At 40.3% G+C, this 26,032-nt stretch overlaps 1 protein-coding gene across 1 annotated transcript in view; it reads left to right on the top strand.

The window, feature by feature from the left end:
- UST (uronyl 2-sulfotransferase) overlaps positions 1 to 26,032 on the top strand; it is a 337,771-nt gene that overhangs the window by 185,700 nt on the left and 126,039 nt on the right. Inside the window, exons 4-5 of the mRNA XM_038741362.1 lie at positions 3,642 to 3,721; positions 17,457 to 17,610. Of these exons, the coding sequence (XP_038597290.1) occupies positions 3,642 to 3,721; positions 17,457 to 17,610 (234 nt within the window). The remainder of the gene's footprint in view (positions 1 to 3,641; positions 3,722 to 17,456; positions 17,611 to 26,032) is intronic.

Raw genomic sequence — 26,032 nt, 5'->3', positions numbered from 1 at the left:
TTATTATTATTATTATTACCATGGTTCAGTTTAAATAACAAAAATAGAAGAAATGTGGCTTAGTGGACAGAGTAGGAGGTTGGGAGTCAGAAGGACTTGGATTCTAATCCCAGCTCCACCACTTGTCTGCTGGGTGACTTTGGGCAAATCACTTCACTTCTATGTGCCTCAGTTACCTCATCTGTAAAATGGGGATTAAGACGGAGCCCCACATGGTACATGGATTGTGTCCAACCTGATTAGCTTGTACCTACCCCAGTGTTCAGTATAGTGTCTGGCATATAACAATAATAATATTTGTTAATTATTGGTGACATTATTATTATTGTATTTGTTAAACTCTTACTGTGTGCCAAGTACTGTTCTAAGCCCTAAAGTAGATTCATGTTAATTAGGTTGGACGCCATCCCTGTCTCACATGATGCACACAGTTTAAGCAGGGGGGAGAACAAGTATTGAATCCCCATTTTTCAAATCGAGAAACTCAAGATAGAGAAGGTAAGTGTCTTGCCCAAGGAGTCAGAGGACCTGGCTTCTAATCCCACTTGCCTGCTGGGTGACCTTAGCCTTAGGTAAGTTAATTAACCTTTGTGCCTCGGTTTCCTCATCTGTAAAATGAGGACAAAATGCCTGTTCTCCCTCCCCCTTGGATATTGAGCTCCCCATAGGACAGGGACTGTGTCTGACCAGATTATCCTGTGTCTACCCCAGTACTTAGTACAGTCCTTGGCAAACAATATGCACGTAGCTGCTTATCATTATTATTATTGTTGTCATTGTTATTATTATTACTATTAATATTAATGGAAATATTTCTCCTATATCTTTATTTTAGAAATCCAGGAATTGAGATCCACTGATTACCCTTTTGATTAGTTTCTTTTAAACTCAGACTGTTTTATGAATATTAAGACAATTGTCTCAAATTCCAACCACTACTACAAAAAAACACAATATAGTGACATTTGTTTGGAGAAGATAATATATAGTGCTAAAAATGTCATAAATCTTTTCTGTACTATTTCAGTTACATTATACAAAATGGTAGAGATTTCTTTATCCAGATAGTTTAGGTTTATGGCTTGCAAATTTTTAATTTTCAATTTTTTATTGTGTTTGTTAAGCACTTACTATGTGCCAGACACTGCAGTAGGCACTGGAGTAGCCACAAGCAAATGAGCCCATTGTTGGTTAGGGACCATCTCTATATGTTGCCGACTTGTACTTCCCAAGTGCTTAGTACAGTGCTGTGCATACAGTAAGCGCTCAATAAATATGATTGAATGAATGAAGTTGGATATGGTCCATGGTCCACATATCCCTTACAGTATTAATCTCCATTTTATGTATGAGATAACTGAGGCACAGAGAAGTTAAATGACTTGCCCAAGGCCATACAGCAGATATATGATGGAGTTGCTTTTTGATCCCAGGTCCTTCGGACATCCAGGCCCTTGCTCTATCTACTAGGCTATGCTGCTTCAAATCTCTCATTTACTTGCTCATATGTTCTTTGTGTAAACAAATTGGACAGTCTCATGTTCAGTGTGCCCAACTGGATACAGGTTATAAAAATATCAAGGAACGAAATTGTTCATCTGCAAACTGACAGCCCAATTTCCACCTCCCAATTAGTAGCATTTTATTTGCCAATAAAAGAGCCCAGTGGAATTATGATGTACTTCAGATCCAGCAGCATATGTTTCTCCTGACCTTTTTAGATGAGGTCATACAGAAAATCTGAAGAAAGCAGACATCAGGAAGTCAGAAACTATAAGAATTCCTGGAATTTTTGTTGAGTTCACTCACTTTCTGACTCTGACACAATCCAGAAGGTTGTGAAAGAAAGAGGCTTCCACGTGTTCGTATTATTTTCTATTTTCAGAAGAATAAAGTTTAAGTGATTAAATTGGCCACAGACAGAGATCAATTTCAATTGTAATTTAAAGCCCTGGATAGGATGAAGTCTGGTGACCATATACAAATGTTTTCCCTATGATTTTTACAAATGTAAGGCCAGTGGTGATCCAGTATATTGTGAAACATTGATCTCAACTGTCCATTGAGTTTTGAGGAGTTACAGAATCTTCCTTGCTCTTCTGTCCTCTCCCTTTATTCTGCTCCATGGCACCACAAAGAGCCCCAGAAATCAATGTTATATGGGGGTTTTGTTTTTGTTTGTTGTTGCTTTCTAAATGGTACATGTGAAACACTTACTTTATATGAAGCACTGAACTAAGTGCTGTGGTAAACATAAAACAATTCAGTTGGACAGTCCCTGTCCCACCTGAGACTCACAGTCTAAGAGGGAGTAGGGCTTAATCCCTATTTTACAGATGAGGTAAGTGAGGCCCATAGGAGTGGAATTGACTTGCCCAAGGTCAAACAGCTGTCAAGTGGTGGAGCTGGTATTAGAACCCAGGTAATAATAATAATAATAATGATGGCATTTATTAAGTGCTTACTATGTACAAAGCACTGTTCTAAGCACTGGGGAGGTTACAAGGAGATCAGGTTGTCCCACGGGGGGCTCACAGTCTTAATCCTCATTTTACAGATGAGGGAACTGAGGCACAGAGAAGTTAAGTGACTTGCCCGATTGTCACACAGCTGACAATTGGCAGAGTCGGGATTTGAACCCATGACCCCTGACTCCCAGACCAGTGGTCTTTCTACTAGGCCATGCTGCTTCCTTTCTACACTGTGAGCCTGTTTCCAGACTGTGAGCCCTTTGTTGGGTAGGGATTGTCTCTACTTGTTGCTCAATTGTACTTTTTAAGCGCTTAGTACAGTGCTCTGCACACAGTTAGCGCTCAATAAATACGATTGATGATGATGACGATGCTCTGCACACAGTAAGCACTCAATAAATACAATTGCATGAATGAATGAAGCAGTTAGGAGGTTACTAAAAAATAATACTACCCCCTTGCCCACTCAGGACAAGGTTAGGGGAGCACTATGGAAGATGCAAAATCACGCAGCCTTCCAGGTTTCTGCAACGTCCCAGATCCAGAGAAGAGGGACTGAGGATTTTGAGGGAACAACCACATGGCTCACCCAGCCACCCCACCCTTCCGAGACAGAACCCCTCTGAGCTATCAATCAATCAATCAATCAATCAATTTTGGTGGACTAAATGATGGAATCAGCTACGACTGATTCCATCATGCAACGAAGGGCACTGTAAAGGAGAGCTGCCGAAACTGCGGGTTTTAAAATAAGGCTAGCTGTCCAGTTTCACTGAAAATCTCAGTAACGTATGAGGAGTAAGGCGCTGTCACATTTCGCATCTTTTCCAAAGTAGGCTTTATGGTAGAAAATTGAGACGGCATTTTGTCTTGCATTTCAATAAGGAGAGATTTTCACGGGGCTGTTGACACAACTTAATCTGCCGCATTGTTGGACGGCAGTGATCAGCCAAATATAGTGCAGGGTCGTAAATCTTGTTCAGCAACAGCGTAAACACTCGGGCAATATAGGCAAGATTCATAAATCTTGCACAAAATTCAGCATTGCAGGCTTGATTCCAGAAGTACTATGGAATGCATAAAAATGGATTGAGTTGGGTAAATAATATTTGGCTTAGTTAAACATAGAAACTTTGATTCCCAAGTGATAATTTTGTTATTTTTTTTTAGATGGAACTGATTAAAAACATAAGTACTGCAGAGCAGCCCTATTTATTCACTCGACATGTTCATTTCCTCAACTTTTCTAGGTAAGATACCTTCCTATTCAGAATTGCTCTCATTCCTTTTTAGTGTACTAACCTCTATTTTAAATGGAAGTCTTTATTGCAGTAGTTTCTTTCTCCATTTACTTTTTGCTAGAAGGTTCAGGAAAGAGTGATATTATTTTAGTTACTGCACCTTGGCATAGTTTCTTTAATAAAGGAAAATGAAGGCTGGAAGTGCTCAAAAAAAGGAATTACATTCTGTGTTGGATCACTTAATGTCGGAATTTCTATAGGATCGAAACTGTGAGAACGATACCCATTGTAACATTAGCCTTCTATTTCATGATGCTTTACAATTTGGGCAGCCACCTGACCAACTAAACAATTTGGTGAACCTAAAATCGACCAAAAAATGTAGAGATTGGCTTGATCCTCATAATTGTCAGTCCAGGCTAACCAGGAATAACCATAATCGTGATCCAGGGATTATTATTCCTTTGCCTCAAATGATGTCGACTCCTGAAAAGAGTGTCATAGCAATTTCCCACCGCAAGGCAGGAGGTTTAAATTGCTTATTAAAAAAAATTCAGAGACGCTTTGCAAATAACTTTCTTTCCTTGTCATTCTGTTTTTTTATAAAGCGGCAAGATGCCGAGAGTTTCTGAAATGGAGGGTACTTCTGGTGTGTACATTTAATTCACTGAATTGTTTTTCTCCAGTGAGCTACCAGAAAACTTACAAAGCTCTTTACAGTGCATGAGAGATTTGTAAACTTAGTTCAGGATGCTTGGGAAATTTTATGATTTCTCTTCTTCCTATCCAATACCTCCACTGTACCTCCTGTACTTCCTAATAACCGTGGTATTTGTTAAAGCGCTTATTATATATCAAGTGCTGTATTGAGCACTGGGGTAGATACAAGGTAATCAGATCCCACACGGGGCTCACAGTCTGAGTAGGAGAGAGACTAGGTTTGGAATCCCCATCCAATACTTCTCTGAGGCACAGAGAAGTGAAGTGACTTCCCCAAGGTCACGCAGTAGACTAGTGGCAGAGCAGGATTTCGAACCCAGTACTTCTGACTCCTCTGCTCATTCAACTAGGCCATGCTGTTTCTCACTTAAGCACTCGTTCTTCCACATTCCATAGTGCTGATGGACACAAAACTTTATACTCTGTTACATTCTTCTATCTGAAACTTATTTTAGTGTCTGTTTCCCCCGCTACATTGTAAACCCCTTACTGCTAGGAACGTGTCCACTAATTTTGTAGTACTCTCCCAAGTGCTTAGTACAGAGGAGCTTGACACAAATTAGGCACTCAATAAATACTGCTGACTGACTGACTGATTTATTGATTGTAATATTTTTAGTTCATTTGTATTTGCAGCAGGCAAAAATCTATTTTTTTTTCCTTTTATGGTATTTGTTGTTTACTATGTGTTCTAAACACTGGGGTAGATACAAGCTAATCAGGTTGGACATAGTCCATGTCCCTCATAGAGTTCACAGTCCTAATCCCCGTTTTACAGATGAATTAACTGAGGCACCAAGAATTTTCTCTCCTTGTACAACCCAACCTGCATACTTTTCTCATCTAGTGCTAACACCTTCTCACTGTGCCTCAGTCTCACCTGTCTTACCACCAAACCCTGGACCACATCCTACCTCTGGACAGGAACACCCTCCCTCATCAAATCCAACAGACAATTACTCTCTGCCTGTTCAAAGCCTTATAGAAGGTGCATCTTCCCCATGAGGCCTTCCCAGACTAAGCCCCATTTTTCATCTCCCACTCCCTTCTGCGTCACCCTGACTTGTTCCTTTTTCTTTCCCCCCTCCAATCCCAGCCCCACAGCACGCACACATATATATGTATATATATATATATATATATATATATATATATATATATATATATATATATATAATATACATGTAATTTTGTTTGTATTGATGTCTGTCTCCCCCACTCTAAACTGTGAGCTCATTGTGGGCAGGGTCACTGTATATTGTTGTATTGTACTTTGCCAAGCACTTAGTGCAGTGATCTGCACAGAGTAAGCTCTAAATATGAATGAATGATTGAATGAAAGTTAAGTGACTGGCCCAGGGTCATACAACAGACAAGTGGCAGAGCTGGGATCAGAAACAAGGTCCCTCTAATTTTGAGGGTGAAACACTTAAAAATAAGCGACTAATCGTTTCAATACCAAACCTTGTTTTTTCAGCGAGTAAATTGTCCGCATTTTCAGATCTTGGTCCCTGGTATTAAATCCAAATGTGGAAAGCTTTTAAATAAGCCATGTATTCTCCCAAGTATTTAGTATGGTGCTTTTGCCCACAGTAAGTGCTTACAATTGATAGGTTGAATGTAAAACAGTCAAGTCTCAATTGCATTAACTAACTGATAGACACCATTAAATGTTGGGGGAGAGAAGTGATGGAGCAGAATTACTCTTCCTCCCCCTTTAAATCCCTACTGAAGGCTCACCTCCTCCAAGAGGCCTTCCCAGACTAAGCCCCCTTTTCCTCAACTCCCTCTCCCCTCCGCATCGCCTCGACTCGCTCACTTTGCTCTACTCCACCACCCCACAGCACTTGTATATATATATATGCAGATATCTCTAGTTCTGTTTATATTGATGCCCATTTACTTGTTTAGACTTGTTTATATATCTATAATTATATTTATTTCTGTGGATGCCTGTTTACTTGTTTTGATGTCTGTCTCCCCGCTTCTGTTCATTCATTCAATCGTATTTATTGAGTGCTTACTGTGTGCAGAGCACTGTACTAAGTGCTTGGGAAGTACAAGTTGGCAACATATAGAGATGGTCCCTACCCAACAGCGGGCTCACAGTCTAGAAGGGGGAGACAGACAACAAAACAAAACATATTAAAATAAATTAAATAGAATAAATATGTACAAGTAAAATAGAGTAATGAATCTGTACAATCAATCAATCAATCATATTTATTGAGCGCTTACTGTGTGCAGAGCACTGTACTAAGCGCTTGGGAAGTACAAGTTGGCAACATATAGAGACTGTCCCTACCCAACAGTGGCCTCACATTCTAGAAGGGGGAGACAGAGAACAAAACCAAACATATTAACAAAATAAAATAAATAGAATAGATATGTACAAGTAAAATAAATAAATAAATAAATAAATAGAGTAATAAATATGTACAAACATATATACAGGTGCTGTGGGGAAGGGAAGGAGGTAAGACGGGGGGATGGAAAGGGGGACGAGGGGGAGAGGAAGGAAGGGGCTAAGTCTGGGAAGGCCTCCTGGAGGAGGTGAGCTCTCAGTAGGGCCTTGAAGGGAGGAAGAGAGCTAGCTTGGCGGATGGGCAGAGGGAGGGCATTCCAAGCCCGGGGGGTGATGTGGGCCGGGGGTCGATGGCGGGACAGGTGAGAACGAGGCACGGTGAGGAGATTAGTGGCGGAGGGTGCGGGCTGGGCTGTAGAAAGAGAGAAGGGAGGTGAGGTAGGAGGGGGCGAGGTGATGGAGAGCCTTGAAGCCCAGGGTGAGGAGTTTCAGCCTGATGCGCAGATTGATTGGTAGCCACTGGAGATTTTCAAGGTGGGGAGTAACATGCCCAGAGCGTTTCTGGACAAAGACAATCTGGGCAGCAGCATGAAGTATGGATTGAAGTGGGGAGAGACACGAGGATGGGAGATCAGAGAGAAGGCTGATGCAGTAGTCCAGACGGGATAGGATGAGAGCTTGAACAAGCAGGGTAGCGGTTTGGATGGAGAGGAAAGGGCGGATCTTGGCAATGTTGCGGAGCTGAGACTGGAAGGCTTTGGTGACGGCTTGGATGTGAGGGGTGAATGAGAGAGCGGAGTCGAGGATGACACCAAGGTTGCGGGCTTGTGAGACGGGAAGGATGGTAGTGCCATCAACAGTGTTGGGAAAGTCAGGGAGAGGGCAGGGTTTGGGAGGGAAGACAAGGAGTTCAGTCTTGGACATGTGTACAAACATATATACATATATACAGGTGCTGTGGGGAGGGGGTGGAGGTAAAGCAGGGGAAGGGGGAGGGGGAGGAGGGGGAGAGGAAGGTGGGGGATCAGTCTGGGAAGGCCTCCTGAAGGAGGTGAGCTCTCAGTAGGGCTTTGAAGGGAGGAAGAGAGCTAGCTTCGCGGATGTGCGGAGGGAGGGCATTCCAGGCCAGGGGGAGGATGTGGGCTGTGGGCCCAGACTGTAAACCTGGTGTGGGCAGGGATTGTCTCGCTTTATTGCTATATTGTATTTTCCAAGTGTATAGAACAGTGCTCTGCAAACATTAAGCACTCAATAAATACAACTGAATGAGTGAATGAATGAAATCTGCAGGGGCTTCTGATGACTAAGGAAAATGATCTCCTCTAACTCTACTGTACTCTCCCAAGTGCTTGGTGTACACAGTAACTTCTCAATTAAAACCACTAAATGATTGATTCAAAATAGTAGAATGATATACTGTGCTAAAGTCTCAAAGAAACTAATACAGTTTCCAAAACTAGCTAATTTGTTTGAGAGTCACAAAAGTACTTCCAAAGTCAGATGCAATATTTAGAAAAAACAATCACCGTCTAATTCCTAAATTTGTCCAAATATTCCAAAACCATTAACTTTAAGTTAAGATTGTGAGTCCCTTGTGGGATAGGGACTGTGTTCAACCTGATTAACTGTATCTACCCCAGTGTGTAGTGCCTGACACATAGTATGCACGTAACAAAGACCATTAAAAAAATTTAACATGAAAAGTCACTTGGAAAACAAAAAAGAGAACAAGTTTACTGACTGTGACAATGAAATCAAAACTCTTCAATTTTCTTCATTTTGTCTCCTATCCTCATATGAACACATATGCATTGTTTAAAATGATTAACCTGCCCTTTCCTTTTTTCATTCAAGGTACCTGAGTGCTGTTCTTCCTTTTAATTGATATTCAGTAGCATCTAGGGACCAGCAGGGATTTTCTTTTAAGACCACAGTGGGATTGTTTCCATTTTCATTCCATGAGGTTCCTTTGCAATTCTTTTTCCATTCCACATAATTTTCAGAATTCTTGTTTCTAGTAATAACATTAAATCTAGTTTTAGCTTACAGTGCTTATCAAAACACTAGCCTAGAAAAATCTTAGAAGAAATAATTTATAACAGGGAAGAATTATTTAAAGTATGAGCCTCTGTTTTCTCCCCCTTTTCTTTTCCTTTTTTATTTCCAACACTATCCTCAAATCCAATACTAATGACAAAAGACTCATCCCAAGAAGGAGGAATAAAATCATGGTCGACTTAATTTTCTATATAAATCCTTAATTATTGGTAGGAACAAAGTTTGCCCTCTAATGGCAACATTAGCCACAATAAATTCAATTTGTGTAATTCTTTAATTCAATTTAGTGTCCACTTTTCATTTCTGAAGTGTTCTTTGTTTTCATTTTCATTAGCCAAGCAATTTTGTTCCTATATTTACTGTACCCTTCAATCCACTATTGTCTTGCCCAAAAAGACAATAAAGGGGTTGCTTTCTTTCCTGCATACAAAACTGTTTGATCACTTTAATTGTCAACTCAGAAATAGCTGACAAATTCAATTAAAAAACCCAATTTGGACATAGCAGGATAGTCCTACTTCATGAGGTTCTTGTGTCTGCAGATTGGGAAGAAGTATCATTTGATGCTGTTGTAGGATCTTCATTTTTGAGGAAATCGAGTACAGCTGGGCTGCAATGTCTCTTCCAGGCTTCCAAGGGAATGTATGACATACTATTCATTCCATTGTTCAGTCATATTTATTGAGCGTTGACTGTGTGCGGAGCACTCTACTCAGCACTTGGAAGAGTAGGTTTTAAGCCGTGTAGCTTAGTGGAAAGAGCACGGGCTTGGGAGTCAGAGGTTGTGCGTTCTAATCCCGGCTCCACCACTTATCAGCTGTGTGACTTTGGGCAGGTCACTTCACTTCTCTGGGCCTCAGTTACTTCATCTGTAAAATGGGGATTAAGACCGTGAGCCCCACGTGGGACAACATGATTACCTTATATCTACCCCAGTGTTTAGAACAGTGCTTGGCCCATAGTAAGTGCTTAACAAATACCATTATTATTATTATTGAACAGACACAATCCCCACCATAATTAGTGTACAGTACAACCAGGAAGAGGCACAAGGGTTACTCTCCCCACTTTTACCCACCCTGACCCTGGCCAGGCCTCCTTATTGGGCTGTCCAGCTGAAAAATGCCCCCGCAAAGTAGATACCCACAAGAGCAGGCCTCAAGGTGGTCCTGCATAGATAGAGCAGGTCATGAGTTCCATCCAAGCTCAAAATTGTTGTGACCCGGTCAGACCAAACTCAGGCTTGATCCAGCTGTCCTCTGAAGCCTTCCCTCTCCCCTACCTCTCCCATCCTTTTTGAGTTTGGGAAGTGGGAGAATGCCAAAATTCAGCAGGATCACTACAATGCATGAATGACATTTCTCATATGTAGTGTTTCCCAGTGGGATGCTGGAGCAGTAATTTCCAACAGCCTCCTGATGCAGCTCCAGCAGTATGATAAATGCAAGTATGTATAGTGGCACCTCGGGGAAATTCTGAGAGAGAGTTTCCTGAGGACCTGTGGCCAAAGGGAGCCATTTGGGCTTCGACATGCCCCCAGAGCCTTCCGTTCAGAGTGGGTCAGCCTTAATTTTCAATCTATTTGGGATCATATTTCCCCAAATTACAATTTAGTAAGAGACAGTCTATGTCAATGGTGATCATTTGACTTTTTTTTAGCACTTGGGCTTTTTATTTTGAAAAACAATTCAGGGGCATATTGAATTCTCCAGAGTTTGATTTTGATGCCTCCATTCAACCAGTCGATCACTTTTATTGAGCACTTACTTTGAGCAGAGTACTGTACTAAGTGCTTGAGAGAGTACAATATAACAAAGTTGGTAGCCACATTCCCTGCCCACATGCTCTCTGGAAGCTGAGGAGATTTTTTCATTGTTATCTGATCATTCGTCAAGGCTTTCTTTAGAACTTCATTTACAGTACACTTTGCAATCCTGCTTATTAGATCTTCTTTTCAGCAACTCTATGAAAGTGGCTGATAGTATCTAGAGTAAATAAGACATCCCGATCTTGACAGGATCATTCCATGATATGCATCCTGCCCCAGGCATCTATAGAAAGCCATTGGGTCGTGCCAAGGTCCCACCTTTAGCCATGTTGGCAGCAGTTTAGGTTGGTGCACCAGGCTCTGGATGGGCTGAGGATACTAGTGCCCTTCCCACGACACCCCTTTAACTTGGGGTAGGCTGCTGCTGCCCATGATGTCTCTCCAGAAGGCCCCAGATGGGGCATTCAGTGTTCCCATGGCATTGTTAGCCTAGAAATTGCAAGACCATCTTGCTTTGGCTACATGCTGGGCAGCCTAACACAGAACGTATGAATTCTCAGTAGGCCCTCCCAAAAGATAATCCCACTACCATATTTTCTAGCAACCTATGCTCTAGAAGACTGACCACCAGTAGCTCAAATTTCCCATGCAGACACTTGTACTCCTGACACAGGATGCCATGTGGAATTGGACTGTCTTCTGGGTTGCTCAGGGATTCCCAGGTTTCCTAAGACCTCCACCAGGCTTGCCCTGCTCTGTCACCCAGATACCTAGTGGGCTAGAGATGATGTTGATGTTCCATTATTTTTGTGCAGCTGACACACTAGTGGACTTCTCCTCCTGAATTTATCCTTGTAATGTTAAAAATCACTGGATCCCTTCTGTGTTAATGGGTTAGATGTTAGATGATATGATTAGGATGATGATGATAATGTTGCAATCTCCCAGAGTGAATGACAGACAAGTCTCAGTCCTGACCAAGCACCTACACAGGGGAGTTGATTATACCATTATGAATAATAATAATAATGTTGGTATTTGTTAAGCACTTACTATGTGCCAAGCACTGTTCTAAATGCTGGGGTATATACAAGGCAATCAGGTTGTCCCATGTGGGGCTCACAGTCTTCATCCCCATTTTACAGATGAGGTAACTGAGGCACAGGGAAGTTAAGTGACTTGCCCAAGGTCACACAGCTGACAAGCGGTGGAGCCGGGATTAGAACTCATGACCTCTAACTCCCATGCCCGGGTTCTTGCCACTAAGCCACATTGCTTCTCCAGTGGTAGTGGTTTGTGCAGTGCCACTCACCCACCATGTCTGCCCAGAGGCAAACAAATGGGTGGCAATAATGCAAAAAATTGACTTGAGGAAATGCTCCAGCAAGAAGTATCTTAAACACTTTCACTTTTTATAGTACAGACTACACAAAAAGGCATAATTAAGAGCCCAGCTTGGAAGATTGTTTTTCCCAAAATTAGCTGAGCAATTCAGACAAAGTATCATTTCTGAACAAATCACCCAGGAAATCGTAGATGTGACATCTTGTACATTCCTCCTAGGAAAAATGTTATTTCTATTCCAGTTGGAATTTATAATACAATTTTGTTTTTACCATCCTTCCAGCACCTAAAGCTCGGTGTATTTAAATCAGTGCATGCTCGGAATGTTTGACGGCCTGCTAAAGCGATAATTAGAGAGAACATTGCCTGTGATGTGAAAGAAAGCATATTTCCAAAATGACAATGCCTTCAACAAAAAGAGCAGAGCAATTCCATCTGGAAATTTTTTTTTTTCATTTGAAATGGTCCTTATGGAGAGCCTCTCCTACTACTCACAAGTAGCCTAACAGAAACCCTCCCCATTAACAGAATTCCACTGATATCATCATTTTCACATGGTAGTTCCAGCTACCAAATGCCTCCTATCCAGAATCGGAAATAGGACAGAGCCCACACTCACCTGAAAATAGATGCTCCAGGCTCTGCTTATCCCCAATGGAGTATTTTATACCCTTACCACTCTATTTTACTTTCTCAGATATTGCAGTGTACCCAAACAAAGACATTCCAAGTACCTAGCAATACAGTACAGGAAGCCTGGAGGTAGAATGTCTTGGAAATTTAGCAGTATCCCGCCTTAACTGAAACTGTGCTGTATGTAAGACCAATCCTTTTCTTCTTAAACTTAATGTACCTGTGTGAACTTGTGGATTGACTTACACTAGAACAAACTGTGCTGTGGGAAGAATCTTCAAATGTGAAATATATTGAAAACATGCACTATTGCAATGTGGCCTAGTGAAAAGATCACAGGCCTGGGAGTAGAATCCCAGCTGCCTGCTTGTTACCTGTGTGACCTTGGACAAGTCACTTAACATCTTTGGGCCTCAGTTACCTCATCTGTAAAGTGGGGATTAAGACAGCTCCATGTGGGACAGGGACTGTGTCCAATCTGATTCAGCACTTAAAACAGTGCTTTGCACATAGTAAGTGCTTAATAAATGCCATTATTATTATTATTAGTAGTAGTAGTAGTACCTTGTATCTACCCCAACACTTAGTACAGTGCCTGGCACATAGTAAATACTTATCAAATACCATAAAATAATCTTACCAATTAGATTTCTCTCTCAATTGCCACTTCTTTTCTTTCTCCCTATTCTCCCTCCTACTTCAAATGGGAGCCCCATGTGGGAATTGATTTTCTTATATTCTTTCAATTGTATTTATTGAGTGTTTACTGTGTGCAGAGCACTGTACTAAGCACTTGGGAAGTACAAGTCAGCAACATATAGAGATGGTCCCTACCCAACAACGGGCTCATCTACCGCAGTGCTTTGTATTGATACATAGTAAGTGCTAAACAAATACCACCATTGTTATTATTATCATTATTATTTCCTACCTCACTCTTACCCCTCTTCCCATCATTCCTCTATGGGTAGTATTCACCAGTTTCCCTTTGACCATCACTATCTTCTATTTTCATCATCCTCAAGTTCATCAGTAACTTGAATGAGAGAATCAGAAATTAAAATATTTTTCAGGAACTAGAGAACTAGTCCATTTTTGTTTCCCCCTATTTAATTTGTATGTTATCTGAGTGTAGAGTCTCTATCTTTTAGTTCTCCAAGCTCCTAGAAGTCTGTACTCCCCAACTGGTAGACACTCATTTAGGGCTGCTGTTGTTGATCACCAGAAAATTCAAAGTACATGACAAATTATTAATAGAAGATGCAGACCAGGCCTATTTCATCTCTGTAGAGATGAACTTTGCCCTAGGAATACAGCATGTAGCATGAGGCCTCCTATAATGTCGTGAAAGCTAGTGGATGAGTAGCCATTGTTCTCTGAATCATGAGGAGAAATTCTGTTCCTCTAACCATTTTATTTCATGTACTGTGTATTTGGCCGTGCCCTTTCTGTTGTTTTAATGTTTTAGTGTTTCATTGTTCCCAATATATCTGTCTGCAGTCCTCCCTGCAACCTGTATTCATAGATTATGAGCCCCTTGAGGTGCAGGGTCTGTGTCTAATTCCCATAATTATGTATACTATTTCCCAGCACTTCATACAGTGTTCTTTACACAATCAATCAATTAATTGTATTTATTGAGCACTTACTGTGTGCAGAGCACTGTACTAAGCGCTTGGGAAGTACAAGTTGGCAACATATAGAGACAGTCCCTACCCAACAGTGGGCTCACAGTCTAAAGTGAGTACTTTGTAGATGGTATTACTTCTCTATTACATTGAGGCCAGGATTGATGTCACATTTTAAGGAAATTGAATAGGAATGATTAAAAACCAGAACTGGTTGCTGAGGGAGGTTAAGGAGTTTTCTTTCTTGAAGGATTCTAAACTAAACCATGTTATCATCTCTCTGGTATGGTGTGGCATGGGTGAAAGCCAGGTGGTTGATGGATTAGATTATTTAAAACGGAGGGAAAAAGTTGGAAAAATCTCTGTTTATCTGTCCAGAGGAAGAAAACATTACTGAAAAGGGCCAATAGCTTAGGTTGGCATCCATGAAAAAATGTTTACAGATGCCACTTCATGCTACTTCTGAAATGGGGGCCTATGTATACTGAGACTCGCTCCACTTTGTTTTCCTAAAAATTGAAGAGTGCTTCATCTGGAATAAGGCATTAATCTACTACTCATTAAACTTTCTAAAACGTTAGGTTGGGAAAAAAATATTTCAGAACACACCATCAGGCCCTGGGATTACAATGCAACAGTGTAGCAAGAGATCAATCCTTCCATGCACACATGAACAAAGAATTGCCCATCACACTGTCTCAGTGACACAAACACACCACCTCACAGATATAAAAATCTTGTCATTGGTAGTGTCAGTTTTGAAGCACGGTGCTCTCCTCACTCTCTCCAAATACATATTTATAGATAAAACCATATATATAAAACTATTTCTTCATCTGCTCACAACACCTGGCCAGGCCAGGTGCTTGGAGACTTCATTCTTTGTAATGACAAGGCTTTTGCAGAGCCAGGGTTGAAGTCCCATAATGGGAAATGGTTCGTTGACTTTCCGACATTTCATTTTAATCCAGAGTGTATCTTGGACAGCTTGTCAATTCACTTTATTGACCTTTTGCCATACTCTGTGCCAGAATGAAGAGTTGTGATTTTTAAAAAAAGGAAAAGAATATTGCAATGTCCCTTACTACATAATGCATTTGTACTGTTTGCCTTATCATTTGAATAAAGAAAAGAGAAATAGATTTAATTGAATAATGTTGTCTTAGACTGTAGACATTTCATGGCGAGGAGGTCACTGCCAATCGAGTTACATAATTGATTTCAAGCTTTTGATATTGTAATATATTCAGTGCTCTTCATTAAGATATACAGTATCACCTTTGCCATCCCTTTCCCTTTACCTCTAATTCACGGGTGAAAGCCCAGGTGCTTATTTTGTTTTAATGCAAAATCAGTTGAAATAATCATCATAAAATTAAAATGATTTTCATCCTGCCTTCAGAACACCTCTGCTTGGATGTACTAATGACACCTCAAACTTAACATGTCCAAAACAGAACTAATCTTCATGTCCAAACCCTGCTTCTCCACAACTTTCCCATCACGGTAGACAGCACAACTATCCTCCCTCTCTCACAAACTGTAACCTTGGCATTATCTTCAATTTATCTCTATCATTCAACCCACAGTGCTAAGCGCTTAGTACAGTGCTCTGCACACAGTAAGTGCTCAATCAATACGATTGATTGATATTCAATCTGTCACCAAATCCTTTGGGTTGAACCTTCACAACATCACTAAAATCCATCCTTTCCTTTCCATCCAAACTGCTACCATGTTAATCCAAGCAATTATCCTATCCCACCTTGATTACTGTATCAGCCTCCTTATTGTTCTCCCTGCCTCCTGTCTCTCCCCACTCCAGTCCATACTTCACTCTGCTGCCCAGATCATTTTTCTGCTAAAATATTCAGTCCATGTTTCCCCACCCCTGAAGAACCTCCAGTGGTGGTCCATCCAACTCCGCAACAAACAGAAACTCTTTACCATACGCTTCAAAGCACTCAATCATCTTCTCTCCTCATACCTTACCTCTTGGATTTCCTATTGCAATCTACCATACTCCACTCCTATAATGGCAACCTACTCAATATACTTCAATATCGTCTATTTCAATGCCAATATTTTGTCCATGTCCTGCCTCTGGAATGGAATGCCCTCCCTCTTCAGATGCAGTATTTGATCAGGCCTTCCCTGACTAAACCCTCATTTTCTTTTCTCCCATTCCCTGCTATGTCACTCTTGCACTCGGATTTGCACCCTTTATTCACCATAGCACTTATGCACTTATAATGTATTCACTTACTTCCCCTACTTAGACTGTAGGCTCATTGTGGGCAGGTAACGTGTCCACCAATGCTGTTTTACTGTACTCTCCCAAGGGCTTATTAAAGTGCCCTGCACACAGTAAGTGCTCAGCAAATATGATTGATTGATAGCACTTGTGTTGATGGAATCAAGATGAGATTTCTCAGCATCCTCGTCGTTTTAGAATAAAGTAGATTACAAAGTAAATTACAAGTGGAACTGCATGGCCTAGTGGAAAGAGAATGGGCCTAGGAGTCAGAGGATCTGGGTTCTAGTCTTAGCTCTGCCACTTGCCTGCTGTGTGACCTTAAGCAAGTCGCATAAATTCTCTGTGCCTCAATTCCCTAATCTGCAAAATGGGGATTCATTTTCTCTCCTACTTCATTCATTCTACCTCCTATTTAGACTGTGAGCCCCATGTGGGACTGGTTATCTTGTATCTACCCCAGTGCTTAGTACAGTGCTTGGTGCATAGTAAATGCATAATAAATGCAATTATCATTATTATCATTGATAATATTGACTATTAACTTGAGGGATGGGACACTATCCAAATTATTATCATTGATAATAATGATAATAATTTGGATAGTGTCCCATCTCTCAAGTCAATAGTCTAGGGAAGATGCATCAGATGCACCTGCAGAGAGCAAACATAAATGCAAATTAACATATAAAGGGGATTACATTTTTATCTATCACACTAGCAACTACTCAGCACATCTATTTTTGCCGCTAAAGTGAAGAATATCATTGTTTTTTTACAGTTCAAAGTCTTAAACTCTTAAATATAAGAAGCTACAAAACACTGGCTGTAATTATCTTCTATCTGCCTCAGTGCTTAGCAGGGTGCTTGGAGCACAGAAAGCATTTAATAAATATGTGATGATTATGTGATAATAAATATGTGATGATATATGACTATTATCCAAGAAACATTTCTAGGATAGGGTTTTCCTTTTTGTATTAGAATGATTAAATGCCAACAATTAATGATACACATATTTTTATCCCTGCCAGGTTTGGAGGAGATCAACCCGTGTACATCAACATTATTCGAGACCCAGTCAATCGATTTTTATCCAACTATTTTTTCCGGCGTTTTGGCGACTGGAGAGGGGAACAGAATCACATGATCCGGACCCCAAGCATGAGGCAAGAGGAGAGATATCTAGTGAGTTTGTCTACATTTAAAATACTTTTTTAAGTAGATCCTAATTCAGAGTTCTAATTTACGATCTTCCAAAGAAGGTCTCTAGGTTTTCTCTTTGGCTTCCCTTCAAATAATAATAATAATGGCATTTATTAAGCACTTAAAAATACTAAGCTTTATGAGGTTTAAGTTTTGTAGAAAGAAATGGATCCACTATGAACAGTTCCAATAGCAGTGTCATTTCAAAAGAAATGATGCTGCTTCCTTTGGTTCTGTTCCTAATGATGTGCTTGATCATATAATAATAATAATGGCATTTATTATGTGCTTACTATGTGCAAAGCACTTTTCTAAGCTGTTTAGGCTTGCTATGCTGAGCTGAAAAAGAGTAGTGTTACTAATTGGGTTGGCAGGGGGAGAATTTTGTTGATTTTTCTCAAAACCGGACAAAAAGGGGAGGGGATGAGAAAGGAGGGAGAGAAATGAGAAAAGATCTATTTTCCCAGACCAGTTAAGAATGCATTTTTAAAATTTTCTCCCTTCCCCCTCTGAAAAAAAATAAATGAATTCAATTCAACCACAACACAATGCTAAGGATTTAGACAATGATCATCTGACAAAGTCCATTTGCCTTTCAAGTTCTGAGGTAGTGGAAGAAATAACTTCCACACAAATGTACATCATCAGGGCTTCAGTGTGAGTTTTCTGCCATGTGAGGCTTTGTAAGAATGTATCCATCATGTTCTAGAGGAACTGGTTATACTGTATTTGAATCCTGTGAAATCCTTCTTGTTGAAGTCCTTTTTGAGGGTTTCAGCTAATCAGGCAATAAAGTGTGAGCTTCCATGGAGTGTAGAGCACTATACTTGGTGGGGTCCAGTTTAGTAAACTGATACAGGACTCGCAAATGCAAATATTTCACCCTAGAATGAACCTACAAACCTATAAAAATGTGCACGCTTTTTCCAAGAACCAATTGAGGAGGATGAGGAGAACAGATTTTGTTGGTGGTAGAAGAATGGTTAAGGTTAAGCAGAAAAAATTTCTTGGAGGATGTGGGCTTTGAAGCATGTTAGGAAGGGATGATAGGATGGAGGAAGTCAAACAGGACCAGGGATAATATTCCAATAATCATGGAGTAGTTCTGTAATAGACATCTCTGGTTCTTATAGACAAGATGGTTGATAAACACCCACTGTTTAATGGTTTAACGGTATTTACCGTTTTAGTAAAAATTACTGGTCAAAAATTTTGATATGATACAAGGGAAAAAAATCTCTAATGAATCTGCTCACCATCTCATACAGATTTGGGGGAGAAGGGTACAGTAGAATAATAGCTTTAATTAATTTGATAACAAGGAGGTGGTTGTGTATTCATCTGTATTCCAGGCTCTATGGGGAGACTAACAATGCTTTTAACAAATGGAGTCAGAAAGTAATCTATTTTTGGCAAGCTGTTGGATTTTGACTAATGAACATTTAAATACATTTTAGAAATTTTCAGGTCATCCTTCTTTTTAGATTTTCCCATCAGTTAAGTCAAAATGTTTGTCTAAGTGATTTATCCTTGATAAGAAATTTGCAGCAGTATAGTAAAGATTTAGAAACTTTAGAATTAGCAAGAGTTCTAAGAGATCCTGTTTCTTTAAATTGTTAATGGGAGAATGGGAAAATGATCTAATGCCTTTGTACTCTGGCAAGATATTGTTTCTTGGAGAAATGATTTTAATGTAACATGGCCTAAATGCTGTCACAGAGAAATGGGTGTTTTAAGCATAAGAAAAAAAAATTATAATACCCGAAGCCCTATAAAATGGGTTTGTAGATGATTTTCTCCTGTTCAAAGAGAGTTTTGTTTATTTTAAGGGAGACAGTCAAACTGCCTTTTGCAAAAGAGCTTAGGTTTCTGTTTTTTCTCCACTGCCCTATTAGACACATTAAAAATAAAATTGTCCCCTTTCAGACCTTGTCCTCCCATTGGCAAGCTTTGCTGGTTAGTTGTCTAACATAAAAGAGGCTAGTTGTTTGTGTCTGAGTGGGGTATAGGCTAGCTGCCAATGAAATAAACTGTAATCAAAGTCAGGCATTTTAAATGAAGAAAATGCACATCATTAAACTAGTCGCAGTTCTTTGCACTTTGAGTTCATGGGTGTGTGTGTGTTTAAAAGATATATATAATTCTAAGCATAATTAAATTTTTATTCTGAGTTGGCAAATTTCATCCCAAAACTTGCCATGCCAGTTGTTTCTCATTACCTAAAAGGCAGGCGGCTTTTCGGCTGGACCTGAGCGGGTGCTGAAGCTGTTTAGCATACAGCTGATGGTCCGGTTCTTTCCCTCTAGCTCCCAAGAAATAACCTGATACTGTGACATTGAGCTTTTGAAGAGAGAATATCAGTGGGAGAATAGTGCTCTGACTGTGAGTTTTGTAGGTAAATTGGGTCTAGAGAATACAGAAGGATTGTGTACGTGATCACCTGGCTATCTGGAAAGAGCTAGATTCTGGATTAGATTCTAATTCTTTTAAAATATTCTTTTTGTGTGAGAAGATTTCCCTTACTCCCTCTTCCTTCTATGTTACCCTTGCACCTGGATTTGTACTCTTTTAACCCTTGATTTTCATCCCACCCTCAGCTCTAAAGCAGTAAAGCACATATCAGTAGCAGATTTTAATGTCTGTCTCCCCTTCTAGACTGTAAGCTCTTAGTGGGCAGTAAATGGTTCTACCAACTCTGTTGTATTGTACCCTTCCAGGCCCTTAGTACAGTGCTCTACACAGAATAAGCACTCACTGAATACCATTGATTGACTGGTCGACTGTTCTTGCTATAGTAATAATAATGATAATAATGGTATTTGTTAAGTGCTTACTATGTGCCAAGCACTGTTCTAAGCACTGGGGTAGATACAAGGTAATCAGGTTGTACCATGTGGGGCTCACAGTCTTAATCCCCGTTTTACTGATGAGGGAACTAAGGCACAGAGAAATTAAGTGACTTGCCCAAAGTCACACAGCTGACAAGTGGTGGAGCCCACATCCCAAGCCCAAGCTTTTTCCACTAAGCCATGATGCTTCCCGTAGTAGTAGTACTACAGTGGAAAGAGGAAAGTGGAAAGAGCACAGGCTTGGGAGTCAGAGGACGTGGGTTCTAATCCCAGCTCTGCTACTTGTCTGCCGTGTGACCTTGGGCAAGACACTTAACTTCTCTGTGCCTCAGTTACTTCATTTGTGAAGTGGGGATTAAGACTGTGAGCCCCACATGGGACAACCTGATGACCCTGTATCTACCCCAGCACTTAGAACAGTGCTTGGCACATACTAAGTGCTTAAAAATACCATAATTATTAATTATTATTATTATTATAGTAGTAGTAGTATTTATTAGGCACTTACTGAGTGCAGACACTAAATAGGCGAGAATACACTGGTGGGAATTAGACACAGGCCTTGGCCCACAAGGGGCTCAGTCTAAGAATATAAGGGAGGAATGGGGACTATAAACCGACTCCTCAGGAGTGATGAAACAATAACACAACACAAGAAGATACCAGACAAGGGTAAATACACAAAATGAAAACAAAAATCAGCAGGGTGCTGTGGCTTAGAGTAAAAGAGTTTCAATTTCTGCAGGACTTAGAGTCCAAGGCACACTACTGCCACAGTGACTGCTACAGCAGCCTTCGGTCTTCCAAAGGTTTTGTGGAGGCCTCATGCAGCTACTGATTTTCCTTTGCTTTCCATGGTGGTGGACGACAGGGAAAGATAAAGCTTCTTTGATAACACAGAGAGCCAGTTTCATTCTTTTCCATACAGCTGAGAGCATACTTTCATCAGGGCAGTGGTGGGCCTCTCCTCCTAATTTGATAACCAAGAGATGCAGAGTAGAGTTGAACTAAAATCCATACAACAACCCATGAGATAAATTTCATGAACATCATGGTTGCCTTTCACAGGACAGATAGTACCATCCAAACTTATTATCCAATCCTACCACAAACTCTGTGGTTCCCATATGTACCAAAGTCAATTTACTGTTTTATCATAATAAAAATAATGGCACTTATTGAGTGCTTACCATGTGCAAAACACTGTTCTAAGCACTGGGGAGGTTACAAGGTGATCAGGTTGTCCCACGGGGGGCTCACAGTCTTAATCCCCATTTTACAGATGAGGTAACTGAGGCTCAGAGAAGTTAAGTGACTTGCCCAAAGTCAAACAGCTGACAATTGGCAGAGCCGGGATTTGAACGCATGAATCATGCACACACTCCTAATAAAGGTTGATATATCTTTCCTCTATAGATCCCAAAAAATTGGTAAAGGAAAAATGATGGGTGAAATAATAAATATAGGCAAAGTGTCTATATGCACAGTGTCTGCTGCATTCAGAGTGTCATCAGCTTTTCTATTATGTGTGTTCTCCCTAGAATTTTAGGATGTTGGGGAATAAGTATTGTTTTTCCTCCCACATGCCTGACCAGATAGAGATGTGATGGTGTAAAGAACAGTTGTGCATAGGGTGGTCAGGACCTGTCAGCTGTGTGACTTTGGGCAAGTCGCTAACTTCTCTGTGCCTCAGTTGCCTCATCTGTCAGCCCCACGTGGGACAACCTGATTACCTTGTATCTATGCCAGCGCTTAGAACAGTGCTTGGCACAAAGTAAGCGCTTAACAAATATCATTATTATTATTATTACCCTGAAACACCCATGGAATGTATATGATATTGTCACATATGGAGTTGTCACATATGGAGTTGTCATGATGAAGCGATATGGCTGCCATTTTGTTCAGTCCACTTGATTTGGCCCAGGCTACTCTGACCTATTCTTTTGCTCCAGAACCCTTGTGTTCCAGTCCTAGGTGCATGTGAAGTGTGGCTTATCATCTAAATCATGGAATTTGGCAGCAGGAGCCCAGATAGAGGGAGTCTCTGTGCCAGACATAAAAGTATCTGGTGTCATATTGGAACTGGATAGGAGACTGGCTAGCCATTTGGGGCAGTGCCAGAGTAGTTGTTGCTGTAATTGTGTACACATTCTTGATGTCGATCATGGTATGCCTATTGTCCTATTTGTTTTCCTTAAAGTGGGGCTTGTTCAGGACACAATCATTGTGTTTCAGGAGAACTGACTGGACTTTATTGTATTTGTAAACAGGATTTTCCCTCATTTTCACTGAAGAGTTGAAAGAGGAAAAGCTAGCCCAGGAAACAAATGAGGTTCCTATTTCATGGCCACTACCATTTTCCTGCAATCTGTGAAATACAATGGAAATGAAAGATTACAATCCATAGTTGAACTCAAAAGTAATCCAAATAATCATTTTGCCAAGAGAGATAAAAACAATTATCTCACATTGTCAAGGATTTTCAGATCACTACATTTATACTTCAATTACTCCCAAGCCTGTGAACTCTGAAAGTCCTTTAGCACTGGAATTTTACATATCAAAATATGTCTGGTGGAAATTTCCACTCTAACACTGACTAGTTGGGATCTTTTTGCTAACAAAGCCTTGGGCTTTGACCCCCCCACCCCCACCCCGCCCCCACCACAAAAAACTTTTTGTTTTTTAAATCAAAGAAAGCCTGTTTTTAAAGGGTTGAACAAATGTTCATTTTCCTGAAACAGAATCCAAGAGGGAGGGAATAAATGGAAAACTTTTGTCCCCCCACCCCCAGCTATTGTGCCAATGATTTTGATGTAATATTTGCCACCCACCTTGCAAAGGTGATTCCCCTTGACCTGAAAGCCCCATTCTCCAGGCCTCGGAATATCAGTCAAACCGAGCAGAATCTCAGAGCAATGAGGTACTGGTGAAGGAAGATACACTGACAGAAAACAAAAGCCACAATATCCACCTCCTCCAAGATCTCTCAGTGGCTTGAGACATTTTCTCCTAGAGATATGTCCATTTGGGAGCCACTCTACCTTGTGTTCAAGCAGGTGGGGATTGATTTCTGACCCATGCCTTCAGGCACCCTTTTGTCCCACATGTATTTACTTTGGAAACCCAGCTAATGCAAGTCCTAAGGTGAAATCTAAGGAAAGCAACAATCCCCATCTCCAAGTAACAGGAAGGGCAAGGTATACTGAAAGTTGTTATTTCTGGTTTGTTTGAGCATTCTTGAAATTCAGGAGGAAAAGAAACTTCTTCTGTGTGTTTCAAATCTGTGTATAGCTCTATATATTAGTGCACAGAGAACTAACCTCATGGAACTTGTTACTTTTGGGACAGCTTCATGTGGAGAATATTTGCTAGGGCCAAGGATGGATTATGTAGAGAGTTTAGTTACAATGGAGCTATTATTATTATGCTACTGTTGGTGTGAAACTGACTCAGTTTAAGAAGTAGATCTTTCTAGTCAAGTCATAACTCCAGATTTTGCCCCACCTAGCAAATTTCTCCTCACTCTATCCCACTTTCTCGATCCAGGAAGTTATTAATACCTTTTATCTTCTGACTTCTCCCAGGCACTGTAAGGAAGAATGAGAATATAGCTGTGTAATGTGATGAAAGGTGCTTAGTTTGGAAGCATAAATTGGCTCCCTGATGAGCCCACTGATTGTAGCTTATGTCCCAGGACTTTCACATTGCATAGAAAGAAATCAACTGTATTAATAGTGGTGTTTTCATACATTCAAGATGAAACACATCAGCTTTAAGTGAGATAATTTGGGTACACATGTTTCTTTAAGAAACATGGTGAAATATGAAAGTGGGTGATAAAGTGACCTTTTTCCCAGAGAAGACATGTTTTCTTTTAATATGATCCCAGTGAAAAACTTGGCTAAAGTTCTAAAGTACGCACCTCTTAATTCAGAAGGTAGTAGTAGGCAATGAAAAGAGCAATCAAACAAAGCCTAGGCAACACAATACCTCACAGTGTTTTTACTAAAAGAGTTGACAGTCTCTGCTAATTTCAGAAAATAATTTAATGGCAGATAGAATAGCCTAGTAGTCTGAAGACTATTCTGGTAACTAGCTTCCACAACCAGCTTGTCTTGCAGAAACCTTTGCCCAAACTACTCTCATCTGCTATAATTCATTTTGGTTTTGTTTGTTTTTTTTTTCTAGACTGTTGGAAAATTAAATGCATTCTAATTTAGATGTACCTAATAATGTTAGATGCATTCTTCCAACAACTAGTCTTGTTTGGGCACAGTTCAGTGCAGTGTTGGAAGAAACAGTTGTGTTAGGTATGTAACACATACCTCCCCTCGTCCCTCTCCATCCCCTATTTTACCTCCTTCCCTTCCCCACAGCAGCTGTATATATGTATATATTTGTACATATTTATTACTCTAGTTATTTATTTATTTTACTTGTACATATCTATTCTATTTATTTTATTTTGTTAATATGTTTGGTTTTGTTCTCTGTCTCCCCCTTTTAGACTGTGAGCGCACTGTTGGGTAGGGACTGTCTCTACGTGTTGCCAACTTGTACTTCCCAAGCGCTTAGTACAGTGCTCTGCACACAGTAAGCGCTCAATAAATACGACTGATGATGATGATGATGATGATGATGATGTAGCATTGAATATGCAGAGTACTACAATATGAATTGCCCATGTGGGATTTTGCAAGAACAGACCCCACCCCAGCCGCCTCATGTTGTTTTAGAACTGGTTTTACTTGGGATCCATACTTCAAAATAAGAAGATATGGAAGGACAACACTACTCCATGCTTATGCTTTGTTTAAGGGTATTTTAAAGATTAGTATGCTTAGGAAAAGTCCCAAGCACTAGGACATTTCTGGTTTAAGAACTTAGCAATTGCTACCACATCCACTAGCTAATATTTTTGAAAACTCTTAAAGGACAGAACTCCTTGAGAATTGAAGAGGACAATACTAATTATGGCATATGTTAAGCACTTATTATGTGCTGGGTTAGTGTGTAAGTGATGAGATCAAAGTCTCTGTCCGACACAGACAATCTATCTTATCCCCATTTTACAAATGAGAAAACTGAGACCCAGGGAGATTTCGTGACTTGCCAAGAACCCCCAATAGGCCAGTGGTGAAACTAGGACTCCAACACTGGTCTCCTGATTTCAATTCTGCTCTCTTTCCTCTGCCATTGTGCCTATCTTTAAGACGGGAAATAAAGGAAAACTCAGTAATAATAGATCAGGAGATTTAACACTGATATCTTGAGGAAGTGTAGCAGAACAATCGATTTTCAGTTTCCTGAAAGACCATGGGAGCATCCCTCATAGAATTGTTCTGAGCAAATTATCCCAAATTTAGTCTTCTTTTATGATACTTACATGGCATATAGACAAGGCCTAAGCATTAGGAGAGGCATTTGAATCTGTAATACATTGATCAGTATTGTACAGGAAGTCCTGAGATGCACCTCACAATTGGTTCCTGAAACCTATGTTCCACATCTATAGACATAGAGTTAGAATTTCATTTTCTCAAAGATTA

Source organism: Tachyglossus aculeatus, chromosome 2 (genome assembly GCF_015852505.1).
Source record: "Tachyglossus aculeatus isolate mTacAcu1 chromosome 2, mTacAcu1.pri, whole genome shotgun sequence".
Taxonomy (NCBI): domain Eukaryota; kingdom Metazoa; phylum Chordata; class Mammalia; order Monotremata; family Tachyglossidae; genus Tachyglossus; species Tachyglossus aculeatus.
Note: the sequence above shows the minus strand (reverse complement) of the source record. Positions and strands in the feature narration are given on the sequence as shown.